Source organism: Anguilla rostrata, chromosome 3 (assembly GCF_018555375.3).
Source record: "Anguilla rostrata isolate EN2019 chromosome 3, ASM1855537v3, whole genome shotgun sequence".
Taxonomy (NCBI): Eukaryota; Metazoa; Chordata; class Actinopteri; order Anguilliformes; family Anguillidae; genus Anguilla; species Anguilla rostrata.
Window position 1 is genome coordinate 23769721 of NC_057935.1, and position 20414 is coordinate 23790134.

Consider the following 20414-nt stretch of genomic DNA (forward strand, 5'->3'; position numbering starts at 1 on the left):
TGATGGTAGATAAAGGAAAGCCATTTTTCAGAATCTTTTTGTTCCTCACCCCAAGGTAGTATATCAGTCAGTCCATCTTTTGTTTGTCATTTTGTGTTCAGTGTGATTTGGTGAGGGTTCACACAGATACATAGTCACATTGTCGCTTGCTATTTTTCTCTGATCAGTAAAGATTTTGTGCAACTTTTAATTGAGTCCAGTCATGGGAACAGTGATTGATTCAGATTTCCCTGTCCTACAAAAGAGTCAGCCATAAGGCAGCACTATGTTCCCACTGATTTTTCATCTCCTATCCTTTTTAATGACATGGGATGGTTCTCCTCTGTTAACCCACATGGCATCTTTCTTATGGAAAATAGGTGTTTTCTTCTGTGGAGAATGAGCTTGCATTCCATTTCTTCAGGACATAATTATTTCCAGAAGCCTGTAATTCCCTTTGCCATGTGTCCATTGGTTGTTTGGTCGAAGGAGTTGAATTGTTTCCCTCTTTGCCAGCCAGGACATATTGACAAGGGAATTCAATCAGTCATTTGAGGCAGAGTGGAGTTTTCTTTTTCAGTGTTTGTTTAAATTCTCAAACTGCAGAGACCAAAATGGCCACAGTCCGTTTCTATACAGCACAGTTCATGGTGTGGGCATGGTTCAGGAGAAGGGGGTGAACTTCCTTTGTAGGAAGCAAATATGCTATGCCTCAGTGATAACTTTAGTAGATACAACAGTTATATTTATTTCTATTTGCGAGTGCATTATGTGTTAGTTAGGATGTGATAAGATTTGGAGCATAAAGAACCAAAAATACTATTGTGAAGAACGGGTTTATTCCTGTGGTCCTTCATGTGGTCAGACCTGTGGCCCTAACAGTCTGCTGGTTATGCAGTATACTCATTGATCTGTAATCATCTGGATAATTGCTTTTGTAATTATCTCATTTCAACACGGCTGTTTAAAGCATAATCCCTATTTATCATGAACACATCTGCATAATGTGAATTATATTATTTTATAAATTAATTGATACACCGTTAAGACTTTGTGAACATTCGTCTTTCAGTTATTTAATATTAACTTCGTAATAACTTCCATTGCCTCATAATAAAATGTATAAGGCAATAAATGTTGCTGTTAGTATCACTCATCTGAAGTGACAGCCATTTTAGAATATTATTTAACTGCCATTATATATAATGATGAAGTATATTGTTTGCATATTCAATTGATTTAATTTATATAGATTTCCACATTATATTATTAAGTGATACATTTAAGCCATTAATTGTTGATGGATGATGTTGACATTACACCTAATGTACTCATTACCAGAACCCTTTTGTTTGACCCTGTGTTTTCAGTTGCTAAATATGTTGGCCTGTGGTGTTTATACAAACCAATCTAATTTTTTTAAAGGTCTAGAACTTCCATTTATGATGATGCCCCACCCCCTAATTCCAGTCAGCCTACCTCCTGCATCTGTCACCATGGCAATGAGTCAGATGAACCACCTCAGCACCATTGCAAATATGGCTGCAGCTGCTCAGGTCCAGAGTGTGCCCTCCCGAATGGTGACCTCCGTTATAAAGGTATCATACAGAGACATTCATTTTGCTAAGTACAACAGATTCTGTGATGTGGACATATATTACTTGTCTCCATTCATCCTGATAATTAAGAGTCTTTTCAATATTAAATCAAAGTAAATTACCATTTTTTATAGAATTCACTTAATATAAGCATTCATTTTAGATTATTTTTCAAAGGAACTTAACAAAGGGCGTCTGTTAGTGTTTTATTTTTAACACAAATGGTTTTGCAGCGACTCATTTTGCAGTATTAAAAACAAAATGTAAAAAATGTTATGTAATTGCAACATGAGCTTGTCAATTTTGTATATTTATTGTGCAGTCTGTAAGTATTTGAACAGCAGCAACATTTTAGTTGTTTTGTCTCTGTACCCTAGCATATTGGATCTAGAATTGTGCACTTTCATCAGTAATTTGAGGTTATTTACATCCATATTGGGTGAACCATGCACGAATTGCAGCCCTTTTTATACGTAGGGGAACTATGTATAAAAGGGCTGAAACTCCCATAAATAATCAGACAATTGCCAGCTCAGCTTTTTCTTGAATAGCTGTATGTCATTGCCTCATTTGTTTGTGTGCCTATAAGCTAACGAAAAATCTAGAGTTCATTTAAGTCTGTCATTTGCATTTGCAGTTTGTTTCTGTTTTCTCAACATGAGGCCCGAATAATTGTCAATGCCAGTAATTATGCAATCATGAGGATGAAAAATGAGAATATTCGGTCACAGACAGCCAAAATATTGGGCTTGTCAAAATTGAATGTTTAGGACATTCTTAAGAAGCAAGAACACCTAGTGAGCTAAGACATAGCAAATGACCTGGTAGACAATGCAAGACCACTGTTGTGGATGGCCAAAGAATAATTTCAGTTGTGAAGAAAAAACGCTTTTCAAATATTGATCCAAAAAAAAAAAAAACTCAGAGTGTTCACCACAAGATGCAAACCACTGGTAAGCCTTAAGACCAGAACAGCCAGGTTAGCGGTTGCTAAAAAGTAGAAAAGAAAAACTGTAGAGTTCTGGAATAAAATCTTATGGACTGATACGATGAGGATTATCAAAGTAATGGAAAGAAGAAAGTGTTTAGAAAGACAAGGAACTGCTTATGATCTTAAGTATACCACCTCATCTGTGAAACATGGTGGAGGTAGTGTTATATTTCTGCATGTATGCCTGCCACTGGAACTGGCTCACTTGTCTTTATTGATGATGGGGCTGCTGACGGCAGCAGTATGATAAATTCTGCAGTGGACTGCAACATCCAACCAAAGGCCTCAAAACTCATTGGATGGTGCTTTACTGTACCTTGCAGCAGGACAATGACCCCAAAAGCACCTGCTAAAGCAACCAAGGAGTTTTTCATGGCCAAAAAGAGGAATGTTCTTGCCTGGCCAAATCAATCACCTGACCCTGAACATTTGTTTCACTTGCTGAAGATTGAAGGCAAAAAGTCCCCAAATCAAACAGGAACTGAGGAAGGTAGTATAGTACAGGCCTGGCAGCAAGTCACCAGGGAAGATACCCAGCATCTGTTGATGTCTATGGGTGGCAGACTTCATTGAATGCAAAGGATTTGCAAGCAAGTACTAAATATTATGACATTTGAAATTAAATAAATTAAAGCAGGCAGTCTGCATTTCTCTTCATATTCATTGGTTTATTTCAAATCCAGTGTGCTGGAGTACAGGCCCCATAAACTAAATTGGTGTTGTTGTTCAAATACTTACAGACTTCACTATGTATACTATGGAATGGCTATAAATTTCTCATTAAAATATATATCATGTGACCTAGAATGAATATAAAATGGAAATCTTTTTTCTTTTTAAAGAAATAAGTAAAATAAAACAGTTGTGTAAATTCTAATCATGACACTATGTTGCCCATAACATAGCTTAACAGAAATTTGTTCAGACTCAGGATAGATGAAGGTTTGTGTCTATTGAGTGCTAAAAGCTCTTTCGATTTGGATATAAGGAACGTGTTCCAGATAGCCCCTCTCCGGCACCCTCTCTTGAGGATGGGAGAAGACCAAGGAGCCATGCATCTTCTCACCAGAGCAGCAGTATGACCAGCTCTCCAGCACACACAGAAAGTTCCTGTGACAGGATACGTAAGTTTCCCATTCTTACCTATACAGAAGAAGGAAACACTAGTTCTCCTTCTGTCATAGCTGTTTATCATTAGAGAGTGAGAGAGGGAGAGAGAGAGAGGGAGGGCGGCAGTGATTTTTAATGGATAAGGATTTGGTCTTGTAACCTAAAGGTCGCAGGTTCGATTCCCTGGTAGGACACTGCTGTTGTACCCTTGAGCAAGGCGCTTAACCTGCATTGCTTCAGTATATATCCAGCTGTATAAATGGATACAATGTATGTCGCTCTGAATAAGGGCATCTGCTAAATGCCTTTAATGTAAAGAAAGAGAGAGCAAGGGAGTGTTTTATGCTATTGTATACAGCATTGCACAATGCTTTGAATAATAGATGTGGTTGATTTACCTTTTGTAAAGAATAACCAAAAAGACTATATATAATACAAGTACTGAGCTACATTCAGTTCTCAGATATATGTGAAATATTCTCCTTAGGAATCTTCTATTTGGGCATCTCCTGATTAGGGTGACCAGGCTGTAACTATTTATTCACAGGACAGTGGAACTGCTTCTGCGGAACAATGAGAGAAACATGGGAGTGGCGGAGAAACATAGTAAATAGGCTATACTTTATTATTTAAATGATTTAATATTAGATGGTACATGCAACACGCATTTTTTATTAACTTGCTGTAAATTGTCGGTATGTAAAGTTTACCTTAGGTTACTGTAATGACATGAATGAAATTGAATAACCTATGTAGAGTAGAAAAATGTATCTTAGGCAGGAAGGTAAGGGATGTAAATAGGCTGGCCTGAGTTTCGTTATTGCAATAAGTAGCAACCAGAGAATATGTTGTTCAATTTTGAACGGCTGCTTTTAAAACAAGCGTATATAAATCAATTGCTATTGTAGACACTGGTCACCCCGCTGTCGTGACTTTGTCCGTGTTGCTGTCTTTTGGTTTTGAGAAAAAGCTTGTCATGCTAGCATTAGCATTCCTTTGTTGTACATGTTTTGTGACTAGCAGAAATCCCTGCTCTCTGCTTTCTGGGGGTCACCTGAAATGGCTGTGAACCAAGAGTGTTCATTCTCTCAGTCTGTTATAAGATTAACATTTTTTTTATTGGGATGTTCTTCTATTTTCACATTGTGCTCTTTTGGCTAGATAGCTAAACTTTCTGCTGTCTTCTTCTCTATATGAACGAATTGATCACGGGTGCGCTTGATATTTTTTAAATCAATCACATTGCTTCTCAATGACAGAATTTATAGCGTAACTAGAGCGAAGCATTATGGGAACTATAATTGTATTATGAACTTAATTTCCCCCCATGATCATTGAAATGCGTGACAAATGTGCAACATTTTGGGACTGCCCCTTGAAATTTTGGACGGGTGGTCACCCAACTCCTCACCCTCATATGACGTGTCTTGACTTTCAGCCTTGCACCAGAATGGGCTGTCCTTGTCTCAGGTCACCCTAGGCCTGTCATCAAGCACACTGCCGGGCCCGAAGGAGGGAGACCTCGCAACTCACGAAATGGGACACGAGGTCAAAAAGCCACACACCGAAAGAGGTCAGACCCTTTTCACACACTCCTATAAACATTACATAGGGAACTCAATTCAGTTTAAATATCTAACATGGCTATTTCGTCTGGACAATTAGCAATGTTGTTTAGTTGCAATTTTAGAAGTCTAAGTTGATTAGATGTGGGAATTCTGACAGTGCGAGCATAAGCAACATTTTTTGCTTGAATGAACAGGTATACTGTACAGATTAAACAATGAAAGCTGGCATAAACTGGAAGTTCTGTAAGCAAGTGAAAATACTCATTTTCTAGCGTTATATGCATTAGCAGCATAATAATAGCTAGTGTGTAACTGTGAACAAAAAGGCTACGTTTCTTAAATTCTCAAAAGCAAAAACATGTCAAGTTAACGTCAAAAAGAATTAAGCCTATGTGTGCTGTTTACAAACTGAAAACTATGAGCCTAGAAATGCATACATGGGGCGAGCTTCAAAGTAAGCTTGGGATGATACCAAGGTATGTCATAAGACATATCGTAAGTGATGGGATATTTTAAAGTGAGCTGCAATTAGTAGGGCAATTTAATGAATGTGTTCAAAAGTACAATATGCATTCATTATCTATACCAACTTATTCCTGGTCAGGGTCACGGGGTGTGCTGGAGCCTATCCCAGCATGCATTAGACGAGAGGCAGGAATACATCCTGGGCAGGACTAGCCTACTTACTTTCATCACATTTTGGGTAAAAGTTAGCCTACTACTTTTGTGTTACTAATATTTTACTCATAATCTTAAATAAAGGCATCATATTTAGTACTTGGTGGAAAAACCTTTGCATTTGAAGGCTGCCTGAAATCTGCGACCAACTGCATTGCAGCCATCTTTGGTTCCTAGATGTTTCGGGGGATTTTTGCCTTCAGTTTTGTCTTAAGCAAGTGAAACGCATGCTCAGTTGTATTCAGGACTGGTAACTGATTAAGTAAGTGAGCCAGTTCCAGTGATGGCCATACATGCCCAAGCTATCACACTATCTCCTTTCCATCTTCACACTTTTCTATTTTTCACTTTGGTACAGGATAATATTCATTTCATCTGTCCATAAGAGTTTCGTAACTCTACAGTTTTTTAATGTTCTTTTTATCAAAATAAACTGGCGCTTCTGTTCTTGAGACTTACCAGTGGTTTTCATCTTGATCTGTTCGTCAGTTGAAAAGGGGTTTTTCTTCACAGTTGAAAGTATTTTTGTCATCCACTGCGTTGGCCTTCTGTAGTCTACCAGGTCATTTGCTATTGCTTAGCTCACATGTGCATTCTCTCTTCCTAACAATGTTTTGAACAGTTCATTTTGACACACCCAATTTTTTGGCTGTCTCTGATTGATTTATTATATAACCTTATTGTTAACTATATAATCCTATGTGGTTCTTGTTAGCATAACTGGACCTTTAAGTGGAAATCCAGGATGACTTAGATTATTATTTTTGTTCCTCTCCACTTTGAGGCACTATCTGATGATTTCTTTATGATTTAAGAATAAACACAGACTGTTTTGCCGTGCTTACTCAATTCAGTGTCATGTAAGGAGTCTTTGGCAGGGGCTTTGTTTCCTTCTTGCCAGTTTAAGGCTGTAAACTTTAGGATTGTGGATGAGTACCCAAAAACACAAGTGCTTCGCAAAGAGCATTTGAGGTTTTAAAACATGGCCAGTCTGCCTGGAATATGCTAATTAAATTAGTCAGCAAATAAAAATATTTTTTATTGGTTAATTTATGTACATATTCACAATAACATTTGTCTTACTGTACATGTCAGCTGCAGTGTTTGACCAGCTATTGGGCATATAACTATATCTAGCCATTTTTGTACAATTACACCAAATTTACACCATATAGAAGTACAATGACAAAAATGCCATTCCCAAGTTGGCTTGCTACAAAACAACTATTTCAATGCACCATATACCAGTTAGATATCTTGGTCTTCACCTGACTCGACATGCAGCGAGTTAATTCGCTTCACCACCTGTGCGCAAACATCTTTATAATTAATTAAGTGATTTGTTCTTGCTAGTACTTGTATGATTTTCATAGTCCCTTAAAAATATAATCGTAATTGAATGATCATCTTTACTGAAAAACTATGTATTTATAAAATTATGCTAAAAAATGTAAGCAAAACAAACTATGTAGGGATAGCAGTGTGTGTGTGTGTGTGTGTGTGTGTGCGTGCGTACGTGCATGTGTGTGTTTTATATTGTGTTACATTTAACATTGCCATTAGTATTTCGATACTAAACTGCTAATGTGTCTCTTCAGTTGATTAGAATTCTGAGCTTTCCAATAGGTGCATCCAAGGTCTCAGCCTGTGGAAAACAGTTTCATAAAACACTCCATTAATGCAGAGGTGTGTAACTAAATTAGTTAGCAATTTGCTGAGCATGAATTAATGAACAGAGCTTCTCCTTGCTCCCAGAGTTGTAATTTTCATAATAACCTCAGACCTTTATTTGGCAAGTTGTTTTTTTGAAGGTTTTCATTAGTCTAATGAGGACTGTGCAAGGCTGAGCAGTCAGCACAATTTACACAAGGAAGCTATCATAATAAATGAGGCAATCTGAAAAACACACACACGTTTATGCGGTGAGACAAGAGAAATGGTACAGAGATACACCGAAAGTAACCGAGGCATTAGACTAATAACCAAAGTAATCCTGATAATAGCATGAAGTGAGGGGCATGAAATTAATGATGCAAATATTGTACTGTACTGATGCAACGTCTGATGCAAGGGATTAAAATAGTTTGAGACAAATTTGTGAAAAGTCAGATGGAACTGATGTCCAAGGAAGTATGAGCTGTACTTCTGTGCTTAGGTTTGAGCACATTTGAGCATACAGCCAGCTTCATCTCATTATCGCCACTTGAACACTTGAAATTTACAGATCTGATGGTCATGTTCCATCGCTCTGTTAATCAAATATTATATGTTTTAAAAAATTAAAAAATTGTAACTAGGGTAACATAATATCACATTGCAATATTGCTGCATTGGATTGGTTTCAAGTCAAGTCAAGTCAAGTAGAACTTCATTTGTCCCCAGAGGGGCAATTGGTTGTGCAGCAGTGAAAACAGTACTAAGGCAATTAAATACAACATATAATAAAACGTAAAAACATAAAATGCAGTAAAAAAACATAGAATACAAGTAAAAACATAGAATACAGTAAAAACATAAAATACATTTTTGTAAAAACATAAAGTGCATAATATTATCAAGCGTGGTTGGGTGGTCAGCTGGTATTACCTTTTTCTATTGGAGTTCAGCAGTGAAATGGCTGACAGTTTGAAGGAGTGTTGTGTCTCTTAAAAACAGAGGTAATTGTTGAAGTGTGTACTATGAATTTTTAAACAGGCATTATGGAAAAGATGCTTTCTTGTATTTCACTCACTGTAATCATTATATACTCTAGTTCATGCTGCGGTCTCTGAGTACAGTCTCTTCTGCCACCTCAATCAAGGCTTGTCGAGCTAAATTATTCCTGTTTGCATATTCTTCCAAAATAAAATATTATAATATATACATATTGTAATATGAGGAAAAGTATGTGGATCAAAGCCACAGAAAATTCTAGACAGAAAATGTTTTTTTTTTGTTGATCTGACTGATTTTTGATCAGCTTTTCAGCATGATTATTTGGAATAAACTTGTGCAAGTAATAATTGTTTGAAGAATCACACTTATATATTTTGTGTCCTGCATAAATATCCCACTGCATGGCAACAGGAATTATTAATCCTATTATAAAAAAACAATGCTGTTGAAACAGTGAGGGAGTCTTCCATTGAAATGTCTTACATTGCCGAAATGTTTTCCTCTGCTAAGATTTAAGGCTAGGAGAGGGCAATAAATATTCTGCAATCAGTGACCCGTATCTGGTGAGTGGAAAAGTGTATTTAATAATGTAATCTCATTCTGTAGCAATGGTGACAAATTCCACCTGTGTCAAAAATACAGCATTTCACATTTATTTTAAATTCTCGTCCAATGTCGAATACAAAAGGACACAAATGTTTTTTCCTCTCCCCTCCCACCCCCTCCCACAATGTTCTCTATTCATTCAGGAGACCTCAGACTACCAGCATGGGTCACATCTGTGTAAAATTGATGTATTACACGGTAACATAGGACTGTGACCTTATTTTCAAGCAACACATTAAGAACGTAACTAAAACAGATTTATAACATCTTGAAAATATTGGCAGAGTCAGACACATTTTTTCTCGAAATAACACTAAAAAAACCTATACATGCTCTGTTTGCCAGCAGATTACGCTAATGCAATGTTCTGTACTCTGGCTTTCCTAAAAAAACAAGCCTCAGGACATCTTCAACTTGTGCAAAATGCTGCTGCCAAAGTTGTCTCAAGAGCAAATGAAAGAGAGCACATCACTCCAGTCTTAAGGCACCTGCATTGGTTACCAGTTAAATTCAGAAGTGACTGTAAGTTTCTGCTCCTGGTTTTTAAATCTGTCCATGGCCTGGCCCCTGAATACATACATGATATGCATTGCTGCCTCTATATGACCCAAGTAGAACTGTCAGATCCACTAACTCCCCTTTGTTATCCGTCCTTAAAACAAAGTCACAAACATATGGAGATGCAGCTTTCAGTGCATATAGGCCTAAGCTATGGAATAGTCTCCCAGTGGATCTGCCACATCCGTTGTACTTTTTAAGTGCATTCTCAAAATCTACCTTTTTAATTTAGCATTTATATAATAACCTACCTTTTTATGTAATAACTACTTTATCTTGAATGCAATTGTAACTTTAAAAACTTTTATTAATTTATTTTATTGTGATTCACTACATACATGTGCAACAAAGTAGATGTGTCCCAAACCGTATACATCCATGCTCTGCAGTACTGTACACTCGCGTTCACACTCCAGTCAATGCTTGCTTGGGAGTATGGAAATATGCATGGAAAGTGCTTTTTCTTTGGTAGTGGGATGCACTTTGTGGTGACATCTGACCTATAACCTTTAACCTTTGCTGTAACTATCAGGGAAACTCCAGTGATATTTATTTTTCACTTGAGAGACATAAGGTTATGCCGCTAGCTAGCTTTGTACTCTGTGTTACTGAAATAATCTGATATAGCCAGCAATATCAGAAACATTTCGCTGGTATAGATAGCTACTTCTGTTGAATTCCCCATTTTCCTAGCGTTCATATGCCATAAGAGTTAATGGAAGGCAACGATAGTGTCACACGCCATGTGACACCCCAGGGCGGGAAATGCGGCAGTTCCAGGTTTGCACCATCATTTTCCACATGGAGAGAGAGAGAGCGAGAGCTCACCCACACCATCACAAAAACAAATAAAACCTTCACCCTTCACCCGCATGGGTTCCAGGCAAAAACAATAAACTGATACAACAAACTAAAATAACAAATACAAAAGAAATCCAAACAGAATGACAGCTTTTCAGCTCGCCATTGTTTGCTGGCCAGCTTTTCAGCTGAACTTATTCTAGCTAGTTCGGTGATTGCTCTTGCTATGAGCTAGTTCAAACTAGAAATTAAAAGGTTTTTATTATAGCTAGCTAGCTAGCTAGGTGTAGGAGTGTTTGATAAAATGCAAAGATAATGCTGACGTAAAACTTCTTCCGGAAAATAAATTTTTTCAGTTGACAACATTATGCTGATATTTCCCCTGAATGAAGTCTGTATTATCTTCCTTGAGATATTACACTATACATAACAATTGTGTTTTATTTTGTTTTGTCAATGCAGAAGTCACCTGCCTCGTGGCCAGGTTTGTTTGCATCTGGTAATGCCCATGGATTCTCAAGACATTATAGCTAAGGAGGGGAGTAACATTCACAGTTGCTCACAGCACAGTCTTTTCTCTGTTAGCACTTGTCATATCCCAGGGTCTACTTTTAAATGCAAAAAAAGAGAGAAATATCTGCATGACGCCAGGCCTTCACAGATGCAAGACCCTGCGTGACTGCTCCATTCAACCACCCCCCGCCCCACCCTCCGCGCCCCCACCGGTGGCAGACCTGATAACCTGTCATACAAGGTTTTAAACTGGAGCAAAGTGGTAATGAGGTGTTCTTTCTCTATTATACAAGAGAAGAGTAAATGCTGTCTTTGACAACAAATGAACATTCTGCCATTTTTTCAGTAAAAATAAGTCAAGCTGAATGGAAAAACAGATATCTTGTCCTTGATTGACGGACAATATTTTCAATATTTTGTCTAAAAACAATAACAATGACCATTAGATGTATTGTATACTTCATTATGTATTACTTTATATTCAGACTATTGTTCTCCTCTGTAAAGGAATACAATTTTAAATGGCACAGAATCACTCACAAAGTCAGTCATTATGTAATTCAGATGGCACATCCAGTTAAACCACTTGTTCTTCATTTAATGCCATACCCTGTGGTCTTTACTGATTTAACTGAATCATACCTCTGTGATTCTGCATTCTGCAATTGAACAATGCCCTCTGCTCTCACACATAGGTGGGAAACGCTGAAAAAAATGAAACTGGGAGCAAGTTCATTTTTTATCTCTCAAATTTTGTGGAGGTTTTAAGTGTTTAATTCAAGTAAAATCATTTAAAATATGTCATGTGTATTCAATTTAGTATTCTTGCTTTAAAAATTAATGTGAAAAAAGTGACAAGCCACTCATAAAATATGGCCTTTGGTCTGACCTGCAAAGTGACAGGTTCAGTTAAATTGTTGTTTAGTGATTAAAAATGACTGTCCTAGTTTCAATCTTAGTTTCAATGGGACTGACCTGTCACTTAATATTATTGTGCATTCTAAGTAGAAAGAAGAAAATACTGTGGTAAAAAACCTATTTCATTCATAGAGGATGAATGAAAACACAATGAACAATTCAAAGGGTTTTGTGTGTGTGTGTGTGTGTGTGTGTGTGTGTGTGCATGCGTGCGTGTGTGTTTGCATGTGAGTGCTGAATGAACAATTCAAAGGGTTTTGTGTGTGTGTGTGTGTACGTGTGTGCAGTGCATGCATGCGTGTGTGTGCACCTGAGTGCTCACTGAACAATTCGAAGGGTTTTGTGTGTGCGTGTGTGTATTCACCATGCATGTGTATTGATCCGTCAGTGCATTGATCACTTCCTTGTGCTGGCTTGATGAAAAGTGGCACAAAGGCTGTTTCACTTGTTTAAGGTTTGCTGATAATTCATAGAATATTGAATATTCGAGGAGTGATACTTTTGAGCACTGCAATCACAGGCAGCTGCAGATTCATGAATATTTTATCCTTGCTCTGTCCATCTGTGCCTCAGTCATATGCTGGGCTTGAAAATTTATTTCATTTTATTAAGGCAAAACAAAGGACTCATTATTTCAGAAGGGTGAGCACAGTGACACGGTGAAATGGTGAGAAATGGCAAAGTTTAGCCATAGGGCAGTTGAAATTTAATGATATCCTCCAAGAAAATATGAGGTTGTCACTCTTTAAAAAGTCATGCGAAATGTCAGCTTTTTAAGGTCCTGGTGCTAATTTTATGCCTGTGAACTCGTCGTGTTTTCTAGAGCCTTTGAAACACATAAGTGAAAGATTCCGATTACACTTCTCACCTCATCTCCTATTTCAAAATGGGTTTGTGCAGCAAAATATGTAATGTCCAAATGCACAACCATTAGTGGGGGAAAGAACTCAAGTAGCCTTACTTGAGATCAATTCAAAGCATTTTGTGTGGGATGAACAAGCCAGTCAGCTATTTGACATGGGAGGGTTAACTCAGGTTAACTGTGATAGGCTTCATTCTTAACGTTCAGCAACAAATTTGAAATTCAAGTTTTTATTGCATTGCTCTTATTTTCAGCCTTCTATCCTATGTCACAATGTGGCTTAGAGTCGTAGTTCAATGAGAGAAACATGCTTACCGCCACCAAGGACACGCAGTAGTGCTCAAAAGTGTTTTACACGGCGAGCATTAGGCCTTCCTTCACGCATTGTGAATCGCATTAATGAGAACAGCGTCCAATTAAGTGCTGACTGGTGTTATCAGACTGAAAGGTCATAACCTTTTAATCTAAGGAATAAAATAGCAGGCATTTTGTGAAACAGCAGCAGGCCAAATGGAAACTAATGGTCTAAGATAGTGTGGCAACACTTTTCCCAACCCCGGCCACTATCCTCCCGGTTTCAGTGTTTGTTTCTTCTCCTTTGAGGAGCCTTGATGTGCATTCAGCAAGGAGATATGGCTAACTGTTCCATTTTTAATGCTAACTGTTGACTTATTTCTGACTGAAGGTTACATTTTATTCACCAATGATGACAGTGAGTAGGAAAATTATTTTCACCTTGGATTACCCATTTTTTTTGTTTTTTTTTGTTTGTTTTTTTGAAATGTATTGTATAGTCTATACCAATGAATAAAATATCATGTTAATTATTATATTAAAATGAATTATAACAGACAAAAGATTACTGACTTACTCTGATTTTCTCTGTCGATGGTCATTTTTGTTCTCTGTGCACTGCATTTTCAGACTACTGGTAAATGTTCCTGCAAGCAAAAAATGTTTATGCTTGCAAACATTGGCTAATGTTTGCCTTGTTGAATGCATATCAGGTTTGCAAAGGGACAGGTTTCACTTGTCAGTGTATTCCAGGTTATGCACAGCGCAACGGTGCCCTGTCTTCCCTTTTGGGTTCTCCTTGATTAATTTCCTGGCTGTACTTTGTAAAGACACATATGAGACACTTGTATATATTTCAGCTCATTTTCCCCTTAGGGAATCAGCTGAAAGGCCGTCTGGGATTTTGATTGAAACTCACAAATTTGAAATTCATCTTGGGATATTCTGATGTCCCAAGAGTCAATTACAGCTGTTTATTTTGAGGAATATGTTAGATTTCCCCATTGTCCTCTGTCACTTTCTGTGATTACACTGACTAGAATGTGCCATGTCAATCGAGTGTTTGTATTCTCTGTATGATTTTCGTTTAGGATATACTTGCTTCACCATTGTTTAACCTCTAAGACTCATCAGTGTACCTATAATATTATAAATTGGTAATTAGCCAAAATCACTCCGATAGTAGATTATAGCTGATAGTTTTTGTTTTGTTTTATTTATATCTATTTTTTATTTGTATTTTTTCATTTTTCATTTTCTGTTTATGAAGTCAGTTCCTAATTCCTGACAGCCAAACCTAATGTAGAGAGAGAAAATGAACTGGAGGGAAAAAGTGATTTATCATTGCTAGCCTAGTGTCACAGATTCTGACTGCAGCCGTGAGAGGAGGTGCTATGTTAAATTACGGCTTTTCAATCTCTTTGCATTGCATTTACAGTGAGCCATTAAAAAAAAATGTGTGTCTCCTGAAACAGTTGAGCATAAAATGCTGTTTGTGACACAGGAGACCTGAAAAATAAAGCCATGAGTGTTTCATGAGTGGTGTCACATCTCCCACTGTTAAACCCCTGTGGAGAAATATTAGTGACAATCAAGGTATTCAGTTTTACTGGGTCCAGCTGCATCTGTCATTTAAATATCCTGTGCAATCAAAATCCAGATTATTCAAATAGCCATATCGTAGATAATAGGCTAAATAAAACAAATACAATGATATTAAGCCTATTTTTTTCTTTTTTATCCGGAAAGGAACAAAGCTTTTATACTGCCCACTACAGGAGGATTTGGTATTGGTGATTTGGAGACCATGTTTGCTACATAAGTCACATAGCATTACATTTTAAGCAATCGGTGGTGCTGCCATTTAGTGGACTGCCAATCAGAAGTGAATGTGAAATACATGTTCATACAGAATGGGGACGTGATATCAGATATCATTTGGACATACTGCCGAAAAGGTGTGTTTTATTATGTATTGTCACAATATTTTCCATTCTGTTCATTGAACATAGCATGAGATGCAATGCTTTAAATGTAGGTTTTACATAATGATACAAAATAATGTCTCTGCAGCAAACAGTTATTGTATTTTATCATATAAAAAAATAAATGTGTTAATATTATAATTCATGGTCTTTTGTACTTTGAAATGGTAAATATTCATTCAGCATCAATTCAATCCATTTAAAAAATAAATTAAACCTGAGCACAGGTTTAAACAAATATTCAGCTGTTGTTTAGTTAAAACAAGTTAAAAATAATGTTGACCGACTGTGGCACTGTCACAGAATGTAATTGATCTAGTTTTTGCAGGATTTCACATTAAGGTTTTTTGCCAAATTTCCCATTGTTTCATCGTTATCTGTTCATTTAGTGAGATGATTTCGGTGTATTTTGTCTTGCATTCACAAACACTGAAAAAGTCATTAGATACAACAAACCGCATCTTCAAAATCATTGTGCTGCACATTTTCTCTTCTGCCTGCAAGGTTTATCAATTTGTCACTGACAAAGGGGCCCTCGGAAACTGCTTTTATTAAGATCTTAAGTGGCACCTCTGTATGACAGCTCAGAGATAGTGTCACTGTGTGGCATTTTCTTGTAAATGTGTATAGAGTTATGATATCCTGGAAGGCACAAGGCAATTTCGGCCCTTACCAGAGTGATAGATGGAAGGTGATGTCATTGAGGGTTTGACAAACACCAAAGAGATTGGGCCTTTGAGGCTGGGCCTCTCCGGCTGCTCTGAATTCTAAATCTTGAACTCGGATGACATCTGTTAAATGGTGAATGTTCAATTTGTATTCTGTATGATATTCACCAAGCCCTGTAAAAGTGTAATGTGATTTAGTCTCTGAGGACAGGAGGATGTTATTAAAGAGTCAGGGCCTGCGGTCTTGGCAAGCATAGCAGTGAACACAGAGCACCTTAACACATTCTGCTATGCAGTTAGGAGGACCCAGTTCACCTGGGTAGCAATAAAAAAATATTTTAGGAAGTACATCTCAGACTTTCAAAAAAGAGGGAGATATTTCAAGATGTCAAGTAGCAGAAGGTTTGAGCTCTAATATGCCTGTAAAGACAGCATGCTGACAACGGTGTGGTCGCGACTGTTTGAGTCCATTGGAAAGTAATATATGTCAAATAATTATCTTTGCATTTTAGTCAAGGTAACTATCTTTAGACCCCCACCCCTTCCTCAACATGCATAAATCTGGCATTTGAAATTAACTGATTTCTGGAGTTAAGGGGTCTTCAACATGTAAAATTCACAAGCTTTGTCTTATTCTTAGTTTTCTTTCTTTCTTTCTTTCTTTCTTTCTTTCTTTTTTAAATGTTTCACCATTCCAATCCAGGTGGTTAGCTAGAGTGCAGTGGGGAGAGACATCTAAACCAGGCCACGCCCAGGGTCTTATAAAAGTACACTTCTGGAGCGGAGTAGCCTGTACTTCCTCAAGCAATTAAAAAAAACAAACAAATTATTTAAAAGGTTGGAAACAGATGTTATTATGTACAAGCTGAAGAACCTAAAAACACTTTTCTTTGATGTGGTTGATTCTGTGAATAAAACAACAACAAAAAACAAATGTGTGTACAATGAGCAGATATAGTGAGTCAGCGTTAATCTGTCATTTACCAAAGTAATAGTAAATTAAGTGATTATGTCCTTACAAAACTGTGTTTTGTCAGGATTAATTTATGCTCAGGGCATATGCTCCGCTTGTGCCTTTTAATTTATTTATATTTTATAAATACCCCATCACTTCCAGGCTGAGCAGTCAATATCATTACGCACACAAGTCACAAGTCAATCGACCGTAAATGAGAATGGTGTTGAATAATCATCACCCACAATCATGCTTTTTGTCTAAACACATAAGCAGTTCATCTCGGGGCTTGTGTGGAGATGTACTTTATTATATTGATTTTTATATTTGATGCATTCCTGGAAAAAATATGCTTTTTCCAAAAAAAAAAAAAAAAAAACTTGTTCACTGTTCCAGGGAAAAGAGCTGGCATTTGCTTTCAGCACAAATGTTCCTAAATATAGAAATTTTCCATTAAACACATGTGCTGGATGGTTTGATCTACCTGAATGCTCTAAATCATTGCTGAAGGTCACATATCGTATTGATAAACTATATTTGAGGATGAAAAAGAAAGGTTGTCAATCGTTTCAAGCTCATGGTTTATGGAGTGTGTTACTGCATGCTGGGCTATCATTTGCCCACAAAATATTTTAGGATGTTTTTTTTCCTTAAAAAATATAACCATTCAAATATATTCTGATATAATGACAACATCATCAACCTGCACTGTTTTTAACCTATTATAAGCGGTTAATTAAATATGGGTGATATGCATTGTGTTTATGCTGTAACATTGTGTCCAAGACAGATGTGAATTATTCTCCATGCATTCAACCAGAAATAAGTAATTGATGTAACATTTCCCAAACAAGCCCATGCTACAGCTGAAAAGACAAAAAAGCAGTTCTCCAAAAAACAATTTGAGCACATGTATTACATTTAAGGCATTTAGTAGACACACTTATACCGAGTAATTAGCACAGTACATTCTGTACATGCCATGTAATAATAACACTGAATATTTGCTGAAGCAATTCGGGTTAAGTATGTTGCTCAAGGGTACCAGGGCAATGCACCACCTGGGAATTGAACCTACAAGCTCAGAGCTACAAGCCTGGTTCCCTAAGCATCATGCTACACTGCCACCCACCGAGTTGTTTGACAGTTATTTCTCCACATGTTGGCTTTTAGATGAGACTCCACAGTGCACTCCGACGGCTAGAGACAGCTATGGGAGACCGTCCCGGGTTGGCCAGATTTTACCTGCTGGGTTCCCTTCTCATCTCCTCTTTCCTGAAGGCCTGTCATCCATAGAAACACTACTAACAAACATACAGGTACAGCATCGACATTTATCTGATTTCATACTCACATAGTTCTCCAGAATCAGAAATGTCAACGCTGACCATGTAATGCAAAATATATAGTATGAACAAGCTTTGTTTTGGGAAGACATACCTTAAAGACAATATAATAATAATAATAATAATAATAATAATAATAATACTTATTATTACCATCATGAGAATAATTTAAAAAAAACATGTTACTGACAGTGTTGATAATATCTCATGCTGTTCACAAGAACATCAGTTGTATCAATATGAGGAATATAAAAAATGAACGCACGCTATATTTGTGTCCGCAGGGCCTTTTGAAGGTTGCCATCGATAACACCCGAGCGCAGGAGAAGCAGGTTCAGCTGGAGAAGAGCGAGCTGAAGATGGAGCTGTTTCGAGAGCGGGAGATGAGAGAGACCCTGGAGAGGCAGCTGGCCGTGGAGCAGAAGAACAGAGGTGACTATGGCGCGCACGAAACCGGAGCCTCTCGGCGCAAAGCCCGTGTAAGGCGCGGGCTCGCTAAACGGTAAAAAAAAAGAGCGGTGAACGGAAACGAAAGCGATCGCCGTCACGAAGACACTGAATTCGTTTATGTCAAAGAAAACAAACGTAATCGAGCATTGTGTGTGTGTGTGTGTGTGTGTGTGTGTGTGTGTTATTGTTGTTGCTGTTGCTGTTGTAAATAAATTAATAAATCGTCAACATTGGAAACATTTGACGGAGAGTCAGATATTCAACAAAGCGTAATATGGATCTAAATTCTGCATTGTGCTTTTTAAAATTTTATCTTTGTGTATAATAGATACTTTTGCTTTCCTTCATTTTTATTCTGTGCTTTGTCATTTTCTGGAAGCCTCAATCTCACTGTGGATTATGGGTAATTCACCACAGCTGTTAGATAGGTAGAAGGGATACATGGTATATGGGCTATTTTTTAAAAAAAAGGTGAGGTCTTAAAGGCAGGCTGGATTCACCACTCGTGTTATTCTCCCTAGCAATAATCCAGAAGCGACTGAAGAAAGAGAAGAAGGCAAAGAGGAAACTGCAAGAGGCCCTTGAATATGAAACCAAACGACTCACTCAAGCAGAGCTGTCCTTGAAGCAGACATCACCAACCGACAGCCTCAGAACGCTGAATGGTCAGGCTCTAAATTCATATTTAACCCTTTTTTCCGAGCAGGTTTTTTGGAATGTTTTTTTTTTCTCAGTGTTTTAGAACTCCATTGCTTTCAATTACCAGTAGTGATTGTTACATCAGGATTAGATTGTTCAGTTAATTTGTAATCTTACACCTGCAAGGGATATTTCACTTTGGTATAACACAGCTAATTTTGTGGAGCTTACCCCATTGTATGCATGTAGTGTGAATACTAACATCAGCTGTTGTCCATTCACGGCATCATTCCTCCCTGCCCCTAATTCACTCACATTCATTTTAGGGACTTTGCCGAAATTGGCAGTTTTAAAGCACAAACTATCTTTATAGTGAGCTTTTTTCTTCAGTTCTTTAAAAATATGTCATCACGGATCACATTTATATGATAAGAGGGAGGAACTCTGGCACAAATGTGTAAGCCAGCAAGATGTTTTTTAACCCAAGAAAAAGGATTTGCCTTCCAGACTACACCTGCTTTCATTTACTTGATAAAATCACGTCTGCGTTCTGTCATTGCTCACAAGCTGTGTGCTAAATTGCATGCAAATATTCCTTCGTTTATGTTTCTCATAAACTCTGAGTCATTAATAAGCATATATTTTCTTACCTGATGTATTGATGTTTAATCATCGTTATCCTTCAATTTTCCTAGACTCGTTGACCCAGGAGATTGAGGCTGACCACAACAGTGGCAGAACAGATGCTGAAAGGACAATACAAGGTACATTGTTTGTGGAGGCCATAAATCAGCTGTGTATTCCAGGATATGAGCTTTAGTTTACCTCTGCCTGCTGCTCAAGCATGCAGCTCACCATCTGGACCAGCGCTGCAAGGTCAAAAAGAAGGTCATTTGTGTGTGTGTGTGTCTGTGTAATTGTGTCTGTGTGAATGCCGCACTATGCTTTGATATCTTTTATGGCTCAGATTTAATGTAAACGCAGTGTGTGCTGTTAACTGAGAAATGCTGCGAGCCTTTGTGATATTAATCAGATTGTCTTCTCGCCATTGGATAAAGTGCTGTTTTGCTTTGTCAGTCAAACTTAAGGACAAAGTGCATTGTTGATTTTACTTAGATAAACATATATGATCATTTTTATTGATACGTTTTACCGTAAAGGGTGTTCTGACTTGTGCATGTATTAAGTCTGTTATAAGTGATCATATTTTGGATGCAGTAGCCATTTTATTGTGACAGGG

General features: G+C 37.5%; 1 protein-coding gene across 1 annotated transcript in view; it reads left to right on the top strand.

The window, feature by feature from the left end:
* Nucleotides 1–20414, top strand: part of LOC135250526 (dachshund homolog 1-like) — a 102557-nt gene that overhangs the window by 75287 nt on the left and 6856 nt on the right. Inside the window, exons 4-10 of the mRNA XM_064326882.1 lie at nucleotides 1405–1577; nucleotides 3557–3692; nucleotides 5117–5251; nucleotides 17913–18058; nucleotides 18370–18517; nucleotides 19057–19200; nucleotides 19870–19938. Of these exons, the coding sequence (XP_064182952.1) occupies nucleotides 1405–1577; nucleotides 3557–3692; nucleotides 5117–5251; nucleotides 17913–18058; nucleotides 18370–18517; nucleotides 19057–19200; nucleotides 19870–19938 (951 nt within the window). The remainder of the gene's footprint in view (nucleotides 1–1404; nucleotides 1578–3556; nucleotides 3693–5116; nucleotides 5252–17912; nucleotides 18059–18369; nucleotides 18518–19056; nucleotides 19201–19869; nucleotides 19939–20414) is intronic.